The sequence below is a fragment of the Bombyx mori genome, chromosome 13 (assembly GCF_030269925.1).
Source record: "Bombyx mori chromosome 13, ASM3026992v2".
In the NCBI taxonomy this organism is placed as follows: domain Eukaryota; kingdom Metazoa; phylum Arthropoda; class Insecta; order Lepidoptera; family Bombycidae; genus Bombyx; species Bombyx mori.
The window spans coordinates 16339768-16353491 of NC_085119.1; the positions used below are offsets into that span (position 1 = coordinate 16339768).

The following is a 13724-nucleotide window of genomic DNA, read 5'->3' on the forward strand; positions in this document are numbered from 1 at the left end:
CAAGTATAGTACGAAAATATTTCCATAAGATCCTTTAATAAAGTCGATATAAATAAGTTTTTCAAATAAGTGGATGGATACGCGTCGAGTGACGCTTTCTTACATATTTTATTAGCGAGCGCGAAAAGAGATATAACCTAAAAAAATATTAATAAAATCGCGAGAGACGGTAGAACATCAAACATGTTTAGCCGGATATAACCGGGTACGGCTCGGTCCCTCGGTGGATAGCTGATAGCAAACAGCCGCAAATTATAAGTGGGCGTACTGAAAACGACTCCTTGGGCGGCCATAATAATATCTTCGAGGGAAAAATGGTAGTCTGGGATGCGCGAGGGGCGATGCGGTTCGAACGCTGATGCGTTTTTAAGGCAAACGATTACGCAGAATAAATCGTATATCGATTAACCCATCACACATTTATTACATTTGATTTTAATATTTGAAAGCAATTAAAATTAAAATATAATAGCGATAGAAAAAATGCCAAGAAAATCGTTGAAAAAAAAACAAAATGGCCGCCATCGAAATCGCTTCAGGCCGATAACTTACGCTGCTAAATCGATCGAGGCAATACACTTAAATCGATTCGCGTACATTTTTGGCTTAGTGCAGTTCGTTACATTAATTTTTCAACTTGAATTCGAACTGGGATCCGAGTGAATGTCCATCGGTCGTGTTATAAATATTAAGATGTTTTTAGTGTCTATGGATGTGATGTTTGTTGAGAGGCACCTTTGTGCGTGAGTCTGGATACTGACCTTGTGACCTTATTTACGGCGCCATGCCCCGTTGCAGTGCACGAGATCGCAACTCATGTAATGATAAAATATCGTACCTTGAGACAAAGGTCGAAATCTTAAGGGATTCTTGCTTGAATTTAGAAAATCAGTTCTTTAATTATCAATATACTAGCTGACCCGGCAGATTTCGTAGTGCCTCAATCGATAATAAAAGACCTAAACTTTTGTATACAATAAACATAAAACTTAAAACAAACAAAAGGAAGTAGTCGTCCGACAGGGGATTTTTATTTAATTCCGAGCATTTTCATATTCATCTACCTTTTAAACCTTCTCTGGACTTCCACAAATAATTCAAGACAAAAATTAGCCAAATCTGTCCATCTGTTCTCGAGTTTTACCGAGATTAATGAACAGCAATTCATTTTTATATATGTCGGCGCAAATATGACTATTTACCTACTGATCATCAACTAATTACTCTGTGATAAGAAATTGATGTTAAACAGTCCCTTTTATTGTAATTTCAATACTTTAAAATCTTGTAAACACGCTCACGTGTTTAATACTTGTAAACACGCTGACGTGTACGAAGTCCTATAAATACGGCCGTGCTGTCTAGCGTTGATTCATTCGTGTCCGAGCCGTAGTACAGTACGGATCTCTCTGTAAAGTTGTTATGCTTCTCGTGCAATATACGCAGTTCTCGTGAAGTTTTGTTTTGGAAGCCCAAACATGAGTCATCGTCGAGAACTTAATGACCGTGACGTCAGCAATGGTGACGTCACACTTTTTAAAAACATTCCTTCAGCGTTTCTCCTCCGTCATCAGAAGTGGGATCACATGCCGCCTCCGCTCAGCAAAAACCTGGAGACCATTTAACCATATCGGCGGAAGAAGACTACCCCCCAGCAACAGCCGATGAGCCTATACATCTACTTCACAAATCAGCATGGTCGAGCAACAAAATCAACACTCAAAGATAAGTTTTTATTTTTGATTACTAAAATTCCACCACATAAGTACCACAGTGTACGCCCACTACATAAGTACCACAGTGTACGCCCACTACATAAGTACCACAGTGTACGCCACAACATCCCACTACACAACATCCTTATCCGAACACCTTAAATAAATCTACGAGAACCGCCGAGAACTCTACGAGAACCGCCGAGAACTCTACGAGAACCGCCGAGAACTCTACGAGAACCGCCGAGAACTCTACGAGAACCGCCGAGAACTCTACGAGAACCGCCGAGAACTCTACGAGAACCGCCGAGAACTCTACGAGAACCCTACTATACCCTCCGAGAACCCTACTATACCCTCCGAGAACCCTACGATACCCTCCGAGAACCCTACGATACCCTCCGAGAACCCTACGATACCCTCCGAGAACCCTACGATACCCTCCGAGAACCCTACAATCAAATCGCATTAATAAGTCTCAAACCTTCATAGTTACAAGTAACGCAAGTATAACAGATGCGCTACTCAGAGATACTTTTTATTCCTACAGGTCAATGAGAATCAAAGAAAAACCTACGAGAATCAACGAGGCCGGTGCAGAGCACGCACCGCCTGTCAGTATGGCCGTGTCGGCGCAAATATGACTATTTACCTACTGATCATCAACTAATTACTCTGTGATAAGAAATTGATGTTAAACAGTCCCTTTTATTGTAATTTCAATACTTTAAAATCTTGTAAACACGCTCACGTGTTTAATACTTGTAAACACGCTGACGTGTACGAAGTCCTATAAATACGGCCGTGCTGTCTAGCGTTGATTCACCGGTCACCGTCCTCGCCGAACCCGTCGCTTGCGACGAAGGGCTCGACGAGCGAATTAACCCACAGACACAGCCCACTGAGTTTCTCGCCGGATCTTCTCAGTGGGTCGCGCTTCCGATCCGGTGGTAGATTCTGCGAAGCACTGCTCTTGCTAGGGCGGTGTTAGCAATTCTCCGGTTTGAGCCCCGCGAGCTCACCTACACAAGCTAGGGTACGCTGAAATAGCCTCTCAAGGCTATCAGCATAGGTAGGAAAAAAAAAAAAAGCGTTGATTCATTCGTGTCCGAGCCGTAGTACAGTACGGATCTCTCTGTAACGTTGTTATGCTTCTCGTGCAATATACGCAGTTCTCGTGAAGTTTTGTTTTGGAAGCCCAAACATGAGTCATCGTCGAGAACTTAATGACCGTGACGTCAGCAATGGTGACGTCACACTTTTTAAAAACATTCCTTCAGCGTTTCTCCTCCGTCATATATATAGATAAAGATAGATTGTTTTTAATCACTATGACGTCATTTAATCAAAATTGTCTGCTATTTAAAGCAGTTTCTATGTATGATTTGGTTCCCTTTTGTACAGCGTATTGATTTGGTTTAGTAAATAAAGTAAAAAGTCGTTTATTAACATTTTCTTTATTCAAGTGCTCGAACGCGTTTTTAAAGCAAAGAGATGACGTAGCTCTAACACGAGGATATCCTATTGAAAATCCTTTACAAATCACTACAATAAAAAAAAAAGGAAATCTTTTGTTAACTACCAATTTTATTAACGGGCGACGCTACAAAGGAGCGTCATTAATGACGGAACGGTAATTTTTCACGGCGACCGAGAAAAAAATACATCGTTTTTTTAACGTCCATAAAACGTTAAACCATTGTGCGTTGTGACAAAGAAGGCTCTAACGGCGAGTGTCAGCCGGGTAAACGATAAAAAATAATGCAAATTCACTCTTGAGCCTCTTCGGTGTTGCCAGATTCAGGTTACCGTTAGTAATCCGGGGAAAAATGATAATGTAGAGATGTACCATAAGTCTACGCCCAAGATCTGCCTTTCTTTTGACATTACCGTAGTTGGACTGACGATTGACTTTATGGGGAATGTAATTTAGTTTGCTGCTACGTATGTTGCCAAATAAGTGAAAAGCAGAGAATCAATATAATAAATAACAGGACGGAGCAATCACCGAGACATTTACGAAAAAACATTGTAATGCACGCTGTAACAGTAACATCGATTTTGAGTTTGACTAGTTCTTATAATACACTACCAATTGGCTTAGAATCATGCAGGTTGACATAGATGCTGATTTCAATTCGGCTGCCCCACCCTTCAAACCGAAACGCATTACTGCTTCACGGCAGAAATAGGCGGGGTGGTGGTACCTACCCATGCGGACTCACAAGAGGTCCTACCACCAGTAAATCCAATTAATGGGAATTTTGTTGAAACTTCTCGCCTCAGCAACCCAGTTCCGTCAAGTGTAACAACGTACGAGATCGGTACAAGATAAAAGAGTTTTTTAAGTTTCGATATCACGACACTCCTCGAAGTTAAGCTCGTAAACTTGTTCAGGTGTTCCTAGTTTTAAGAGAGGAAAGAAAAACGATTGAGTTTGTGTCCTACTGTTGTACTGTTGATATTCTATAGCTGGCTCGAGTTCGTGGGCCCCAATTTAAACTGTGAAAGAAGCCATCACTTTCCCAAAGCAAATGTTTCAAAGATCGTCCTGTCTTCAAAGACTTTTTCTCTTTCTCATTGATCGTTTAGACAAAGTATCAGATGGGTACGCTCCCATTTTATGGTTATGTCCGAATTAAAAATAACGACAGCCAATACTGTTTGTTCTCGACGTTGCTCTCACAAAAAATATTTTGATGAGTTTCTGTACGGAATAATCTGGGATAATGCCGACGAAATTTTGTATTATATCCTGTTATTTTTTACTTAATTTAGGGGGTAATTGTGAAATTGGTAACGATAAAAACAAAATATTATGATTGTTAATCAGAATATACTACAAGTTCTTGCATATTTTTTGGTGTCATAAGCCAATTTGTTAGTCCCATTTTTGTGATGAAAGTGTACTCTGTAGGAACATAAAGTAGTTTCCTGGGAGCAGATACAGAACGTTATGGCAATTACATGTTGGTCCCAACAAAAAAAATCATTAGGGCCACATTAGAACCAATCTATTGAGTGAAGTGTCACAGCAATCTTTCTTTAAAATCATGCAAATTATAATCGAATGCAATTACACAGAGAACGATTTTCGGCATATCATAGAAACAGCTAGCGGTCTTCTCAAACGCTCGAATTAATTCCCCATCTTCGAGTTAACGCGAAACTTGAAGCCCGTTTGTACCGAAACTACAAGAACGAACTTGTCTCGGAAATCGCTAACTCGCTATCTAACTAATAAACAATCGCTTCAAACGTAATTTTCTGGTTATAGTGTAACGAGCGTGTAGTTAGACGAACTTCTAGTGAGAGTGTTTGTATTCTATGTTCGATAGGTGGCGCTATTATACATAAAAATTTGCGGGTAGTTTGTGAATTTATCAAGCCTCGTTACTCTTTCTTAAGCATGTTGGATCGGCGTCGGAAATATTGATACAGTCTTTATTGCTTTCGAATAAGGTGTAGTGTCGAACCGACGGCTATCTTAAAATATACTACCGTAAAATCTCAATATTTTAGACTTGCCGGACAAACTGTTTTTAACGCTTTTAAATAAGTAATATTAATATGATAGTTGGGTACACAAAGTCACAACTAACGGGACTCAAAGTTACTCATTTAAGCATGATGTCAAATCTTTAATTGCCAAAGTACTGATAAATGATGGATATCTAACTAAAATAATAAATTATTCCCAGCAGAAATAAACAAAGCATTGAAATAGCACTTTTTCACCGAACGACTTTATTTAGTGTAGTAATTATTGTCGAATAAAAGTACTTTCAGTTAATTTAATCTTAGATTTTGCTAGTATTGTTTTTCCCTTTTAATTCGCAAACAAAACGAAAAGGTTACCACCTGAATGATAGAATAATTCATTTAAACAAATGGCGTGTCCGCGGCCGAATTCCGTACATCCTATTAAAACTATGGCAACAAAGTTTTTCATCAAACAAGAGGAGCTCTGGTTCATGCAAATTCGCTTGATTTATTTGACGAAAAGTGGTCGGATCCGTCCGGGCCGAAAACACGCAATTATTTATGTACAAATAACAACTACTATTTTTTTTCGAACGTGGATCTCGTTTTATATTTTTTAGTTTTTTTAAAATAAGATTGTCAATTGTGAATTGAGCAGTTGATTGATTTACCAATTACAGTTTTTTTAAGGATTGTAAAGTAAGATTTAATAATAGTAAATTAATAGTTGTAGGTCACGTGGAAGGAAAGAGAAGTCGAGGAAGATTGCCAACCAGGTGGACGGACATTATCAAGGAGGCCACAAACACCAGCGTCCCGGGCGCCATTAAGCAGGCCGAATGCAGGCAACATTGGAGGAAGCTGGTGCAAAAACTGGACCAAGGTGGTCACGACCCTCAGTAATGAGGAAACGACAAAGAAGAAGAAGAAGAAGAAAGTAAGATTTTAACCGAATATTTTAACTGTTGCAATATTCTGGTCATTTAAACTAAAACTCAACGCAACTTGATTTTATCTATCCAAAATACGACCGACTTGAAAAGAAAATAAAGTCCTATAATAACAATATCTTTAAGCAGTAGCTCAGCCGATAACTGATAGCATTGTTTGTAGTGAACTAACACTAATGTTTGACAAACAAACACACGGGGTGTCGATAAGATATCGTCCATCCATCATTGAGACGAGATATTTGGACTTCGGTATTGACATCTATTCTGTTATAGTAAAGGTCTATTTTAGATTATTTTTTATGTCGTAAAATGTTGATGCTAAGTTTATTGGATTGCCTGATTCGTACTTACCGGATGCTACAGATAGTCTCGGTTCTAAAAATTAGACTATATATTACGATCCTTAATAATAAAAAGGCATTTTAATTTTAATATCCCAGGGCTATGCCTAGCTGTAGGCTCTGTGGAAATATGACTGCAATAAAATATTTACTTTATTTATCTCTTTTAAAGAGAATCGACTTCTAATCGAGAACAAATGTTAATGTGCTCTACGAGTATAACACCGTGAAATACTGATTGATATACTCGATACACTACGGCTGAAAGTGAAGGCGAAGGTATAACTAATGTTTTTTGTTTAAAACGTCCATCCTCGGTGCTTATCGAAACATGTACTTACGTTCGTGATCAGGCCGGTCGTATGTAGATCTCAGCATACCTGTAACAATTTGGTTGCAAATGTTAGTGATGAATGTATTAGAACCAAAACTATTTATGTTTGCATGTTTGAGGCAATAATAACTAGCCTAAATTGATCTCAAAATTCGTTCACTTATCTTTTTATTGAACGTACCCTAAAGTTATGCAGGTAAAATTTTAATTTGCTAAGTATTTATTCATAGAAATTTAATTTATGTCGTTTCCAGCCATAAATTTCTGTTGAGAAGGTGTGAAATTAACAAACACCTATGTATGCGAGCGCTATGACATGTCCTTCTTCAAACGAGGCTTGTGGAGAGTATTAAGCGGTAGGCAGCGGCTTGGCTCTGCCCCTGGCATTGCTGAAGTCCATGGGCGACGGTAACCACTCACCATCAGGTGGGCCGTATGTTCGTCTGCCTACAAGGGCAATAAAAAAAAATGTAGTTTTAGTACCAGAACAAACATATATGATCAATATCAACGTAATTTGCAGTCAATTGATTCCAACGTGACATGTAAGAGCCCTATTTTAAATTTGGCCACATTGTAAAGCGGAGTCGTTTAACTAAATTGACACTGTGACTGGACACTGAAAATATTGGAATTCGTTTGTGAAAGAGGAACTATCCGACTATCACCGACCTCCAACCATCCTATCCTACCTATTTGCTTAACATATCGAGGGATGAAAGAGTATTTATTTATTTATTTTTTATTTATTGCTTAGATGGGTGGACGAGCTCACAGCCCACCCGATGCTAAGTGGTTACTGGAGCCCATAGACATCCACAACGTAAATGCGCCACCCACCTTGAGATACAAGTTCTAAGGTCTCAAGTATAGTAACGACGGCTGCCCCACCCTTCAAACCGAAACGCATGTGGCGGGTAGCCATCATACGACGCAAGATAATTGACAGATGCCTGAATCTCGCTTACGACATTTTCAAGATAAAGCGCATATATACAAGTTCCGAACAACAACATTCGGACCGTCGGTCTACCGAGCAATATCATCCGCTCGGTGGAAGATCTTCCCTTTGTCGTATATATTTCCAAACTGGGACCGTCGGTCTACCGAGCAATGTCACCCGCTCGGTGGAAGATCTTCCCTTTGTCGTTAATCATCCCCAAACTGGTGACCTGCGACGTGATCTGAACACGCAACCTTCTGATTCATCATCAGCGCATCAAGAACTTCGGCTCCCCAAAACGCATTACTGCTTCACGACAGAAATAGGCAGGGTGGTGGTACCCACCCGCGCGGACTCACAAGAGGTCCTACCACCTTAACTTAACCACGCTTAACTCCTAGCGAGAGGAGAGGCAGCATAATAAAATAAATAATATAATGGCTTAAAAAAACTAACAAAATACGCTTTTATAGAAAATCCAACTAAAAAATAGAAAATAAAATTTAATATATTTGAATTAAAAATAGTGTAAGAAAAAATGATTTTATTTAAAAAAACGTGGGGTTTTTAATTTTGTAGTTGAATTTTAATTTCATCAAATTTTTTTTGATTTTCGTTTTTTTTATAATTGAATTGTCATCAGTCCTTAATAAGTATACCAAATTTCGAGTTGATCCGACGTTTTGAAGGGGGTCAAAATCATGTTCAAAGATTCCGTTACATACATACATACGTCTGAAGCTAATAAAAGCGTATAAAAAAGAACAAGAACGACCTCCAAGAACAGTCCGACTTCACAAGATTCTTGAGAGATATTTAACCGTAAAACCGTTGGTAATACAAAATGGAGCAATTACTTTGTTTAGCGATCGTTTTGTTTAGGTTGAAAGCGAGCCGTTGTTATGACGACCGGTTCTGCTGCACGTGATAATTAACCTGTCTAAAGGCTAGGACACATCACCGGTGTTCACCGTGCGGCAGTATTTACAAATTTGTCGAGCGTCTTTCGTGTGGTAGCTAGCGTAGCTATTCGCAATAATGTAATCGAGCCTTTAGTTTGGATTTATTTTAATTTTAATATAATTGTTGTATTTTTTTTTGTATTGCTTAGATGGGTGGACGAGCTCGCAGCCCACCTGGTGTTAAGTGGTTACTGGAGCCCATAGACATCTATAACGTAAATGCCGCCACCCACCTTGAGATATAAGTTCTAAGGTCTCAAGTATAGTTACAACGGCTGACCTCACATTTTTAACCCGAAACACATTACTGCTTCACGGCAGAAACAGGCGGGGTGGTGGTGGACTCACAAGAGGTCCTACCATCAGTATTTATTGCAATCAGCAAAATGTTAGAAGAAAGATACAGAAAAACAGTATAAATTATCCCTAGTGGTGTGAGTTTCAAGGGTATATTAATGCAATGCAATTGAAACTTCGACTTGTTATTTACACGCCCGAAGGATGTCCGCTGCTATTGGTTCCAGTATCAACTGATCACCACATCATCACATTATCTATCTATATATATAAAAATGAATTGCTGTTCGTTAGTCTCGCTAAAACTCGAGAACGGCTGGACCAGTTTGGTTAATTTTGGTCTTGAATTATTTGTGGAAGTCCAGAGAAGATTCAAATGGTAGATAAATATGAAAATGCTCGGTTTTAAATAAAAAAAAAATTTTGTTTTTCCTTTGATGTGTCCCCCGTCGGACGGATTTTTTTGATTGTTTCAAGTTTATTTTATACAAAAGTTTAGGTCTTTTATTTATCAATTGAGGCACTACGAAGTCTGCCGGGTCAGCTAGTCTTCAATAAATAAGGTTGTATTTGAATCATTTTCTCCTCGGCCATTATAAGTTAATAAAATCTCGCGAACCACGTACAGAATAATTAAAAGAAAATAAAAAACCGTAATTTGCATTTGATTGTCACGCGATCACTATTTTATTAAGAAAAGTCGTTAAACTCGAATACTTTTTTAAAATTCTTTAGTAATACTTAAAGTGAACTGCTGTGAATTATTTTATGTTAAGTTTAATTTAAATAATATAATATAAAAAAACCTTTAATAGTAAAAATCCATCAAAATACGCAAATCTCTTTTAATCTGATGATTTGATTGATTATCAAGTTAATTTGATTTAGAATCAAACTGATTAACTGGTTTTAATGAAATTTTATTTCAATCCTAAAATATAATATTTATTTACAAATCCTTTCCTAAATGTCGGAGTCGTGTTGTTATATTTATAATAAATAAATCTGTTTTTTGAGGTCGCTTGATAACTATTGTGTAGTGCATGGTACCACGTTATGTGATTCCATGACTAAATAAATTAAATTAAATAAATTCGTATGACAACAAAACCCTTCCGTGATTTGAAGAGTATTTTTTTATTATTGCTTAGACGGATGGACGACCTCACAGCCCACCTGGTATTAAGTGGCCTGGAGCCCATAGACATCTAAAGCGTAAATGCGCCACCCATCTTGAGATATAATGTCTAAGGTCTCAAGTATAGTTACAAAGGCTGCCCCACCCTTCAACCCTAAATGCATTACTGATTCACGACAGAAATAGGCAGGGTGGTGGTACCTATCCGTGCGGACTCACAAGAGGTCCTACCACCAGTGAAAAGCCGAAGAGTATGAAGCCGAATTCCAATGTTATTAAAACCACGAGGTGTTCTAGTAACCGCTTAATATTAAATGGGTAGTGAGCTCGTTTGCTTCTGCCTCCTGTGAAGTTTGTTAAGTATTAAATCAATCAATCAATTAAATCAATCTATTGCGGGTAGCATTGCCGTTAGGTTAAAACACGTTATTTACTCAGTTATGAAGCCGATTTTTCTCATATTGACAATGAAAGTTGTCTAATTAATAAAATAACGTAACTCAGGCCCATTTTTTTTTCAATCTTAACTTTTTTTTTTCGACGTTTGCTATAATAAAGTTTATTTAAATTTACAAATGTGAATCTTGTGAAATAAATTTTAACACTTTTGCCTCCGATTGTACAAACGAAGTTTCCATCACACGAAAGCATTGTTCGGAATTCTCTGTGCGAAATTATCATGAGCATGAAACAATGGTCTTTTAAAATGATATTCATGAATATATTTAATATCCATACAGAACTGTTCAAACTTCATGAAACACGGTTTTTTTTTATAAATGTGCTAACAAGAACAGCACGAATGGCAGTAGTAGGTCGGACAGATGATTTGTATAGTATTCTTTTATTATCAGCATAACTGGGTAAAGGAATTCGGGTAAAGAAATCTTCTCTCTTATTCGTTTTTTTTTTTTTATTGCTTAGATTGGTGGACGAGCTCACAGCCCACCTGGTGTTTAGTGGTTACCGGAGTCCATAGACATCTATAACGTAAATATCACCACCTCTCTATAGACATGAGTTCTAAGGTCTCAGTTTTTATAGCACAACCGCTACCCCACCCGTCAAACCGAAACGCATTTGCTTCACGACAAAATCAAAATATATAAAGTAAACATACAAAACTCATGATATCATGCGAGAAAAACACCGAAGGCGCTTCGTAACCGAACGAAATTTACTTAGCCGATAATAAACCGAAATATTTCCATGGAAAAATCGCGAGGGTTGAAGTGTTTATTTCGTTTCGCAAGACGGACCCTGGTTTAGGGGCGCGTGAATTTTTTTTCTTTACAATTCGTAGATATGTTGTATACGCTGACGGTTTACGCATAATGGTATGCTGATTTATCGTTCAATGGATTGATTGTCGTGTGTTTTTGTGGGAGTGAAATTTGATAGCGATTGTACGGATCGGTTTTGTCGCCATGTTTCTGGAGAGCCAGTGATCGGTTACAATGAATTAGAATATGTCGAATTGAATTAGAAAAGGTGCATATTGTTTAATGCTTTCAAATGATTTTATTTATATGGGATCTGTTAGACATAAATATATGTGTACGATGGAAAGAAAGCTTTACTTAGAGATTAGCGGTAGGCAGTGGTTTGGCTCTGCCCCGGGCATTGCTGAAGTCCATGGGCGACGGTAACCACTCACCATTAGGTGGGCCGTATGCTCGTCTGCCTACAAGGGCAATAAAAAAATGTTTTAATGTTTAAAATGTTTAAAAATGATTGATTAATTATTAATTCACTTCAGTCTTTAACTGGGTGCCATAAATTTTATGAGTTATGAAGGTTTTAAAATGCTCATCTAAAAGCTACAGAAATTGTGACAGATTTTCTTAAGTGAAGCGATTATTATATGTATGTCTTCAACAAGCGCCATTACCTACTAAAACTTCCTGTCAGCCTACTCTCGGCCCATTGTCTTCTACGACATCAAAAAACATTAAGCCACAGTACTACTATTCACGACCATAGGACGTTTCGCTTAAAAAAATTAGATCGTAAAACTTTTGAACAGACAGAAAATTCAGAAATAAATCTAGCGGCGCATTGAATTATTCGATTTGAACAATGGCAATACTGTAATGTCAACTGTTGAGTTGCCAGCGTGACCGCGAGAGGTTCGTGGGTGTTGCAAGATTTAAGAAATTCCTTTATTAACGTGATATTATTTGAAGAACTCAACGTAAAGGTAGTTTATATATACATCATTAAATATGACAACAGCGACACCTGAATGATTTTCTTCTGTTGAGTAGAAATTTAAAAAACCTACAGGTCGTAAAGCTGATTCTCCATTTTTAAAATGATCCAAGAGATGTTAAATAAATTATGACTTTTGAATGGAGCCCTCAGAAAGAACGTATGTTGGAAACCACTGTTAGAGATTACAAAAAATGTTTTGTATACACTTGGTATATCTGGTATACCTGGTGTTGATGGGTTAACGAGATGAATTGACGCCAGAAAAGGGATATGCCGCTGGCCCATAACATTGAACTATCAATCGAGTTGATATGTTGACGGTCACCATTATCAGTCCACAGACATTCTGCGTCCACTATGAGTTCGCTTCGCATGATGGTGATACCTACTCGCACCGACAAACTGCCTTACCACCAAGTAATCTTATGTCATTTAGGCTTTACTGCAATTCGTGCTTTAAACGTTGACAGCACTGAGCAATCACGATGCCTATAAATAACCTTCAACGACATAAAAAACGTATGACAATGCGCTTGCGCTCGTGACGAGACCGAGTCGTGATCAATCGCACGTGCCCCAACTACCAACGTACCGCACGACCCTTTTCTTTTTGGGCCAGGGGCCGAACCTCCTAAGAGATGCTCGGGGTATGTGGGACTTGACGGTCTGCAAATGTTGAGAGTAGACCGCAGGCTCAAGGATGTTATAGGGACGTACCACACGACCCTGCCTACCTATAACATTTAGAAGAGCGGTTGCCTATTTATTGCCTTCAGATTCAGACAAAGATGTCCGAGACAATGATGATTTTTTTAAGGGATTTTATGACCTGGTAACTGAATTTTATGATCTTTAAGTCATGTCTTATTTTAATGTATATTCATATTTTGAGATTATTGAGTGAAATGAAATGAGATGATATGAGATGAAATATAATCTCAGTAAAATGGTGGTCATTTACTAAGATTTTTTCAGTTGACTTTTCGGAGGATCCCGAGAAGTTATGTCCAGCGGCTTTGTTTCATTTTCCCACATTTGTGCACTTTCACAGATATTAAACAGTTAATAAACCACCATTATTACACATTTAAACCCGAAGAAACAGTAAATAGACAAAATAAAACAAATCACACAACTTCGCTCCTCGCGTTCCCGCCAAAAAGTCCCACAATGATGATCAAACTGCCCATCATCATAGACTCCAGCAACTTGATAGGCACAGAAGACTCTTTAAGCCTGGTTTGAAGAAGAAAACGTCACAGCGCTCACGAAAAATTGTGGAGTTAATCCAAGGGTCGCTTAGTACATGGCGAAAAGGATCGTACTATTTAGTTCATTAGATGG

At 38.2% G+C, this 13724-nt stretch overlaps 1 protein-coding gene across 6 annotated transcripts in view; it reads right to left on the bottom strand.

Moving 5' to 3' along the window:
- The window catches only part of LOC101737256 (teneurin-m), a 306072-nt gene that overhangs the window by 68170 nt on the left and 224178 nt on the right, over positions 1 to 13724 (bottom strand). For all 6 annotated transcript variants that reach the window (XM_062671919.1, XM_062671923.1, XM_062671922.1 and 3 more), the window contains one exon: positions 6834 to 6872. In XM_062671919.1, coding sequence (XP_062527903.1) covers positions 6834 to 6872 — 39 coding nt within the window. The remainder of the gene's footprint in view (positions 1 to 6833; positions 6873 to 13724) is intronic.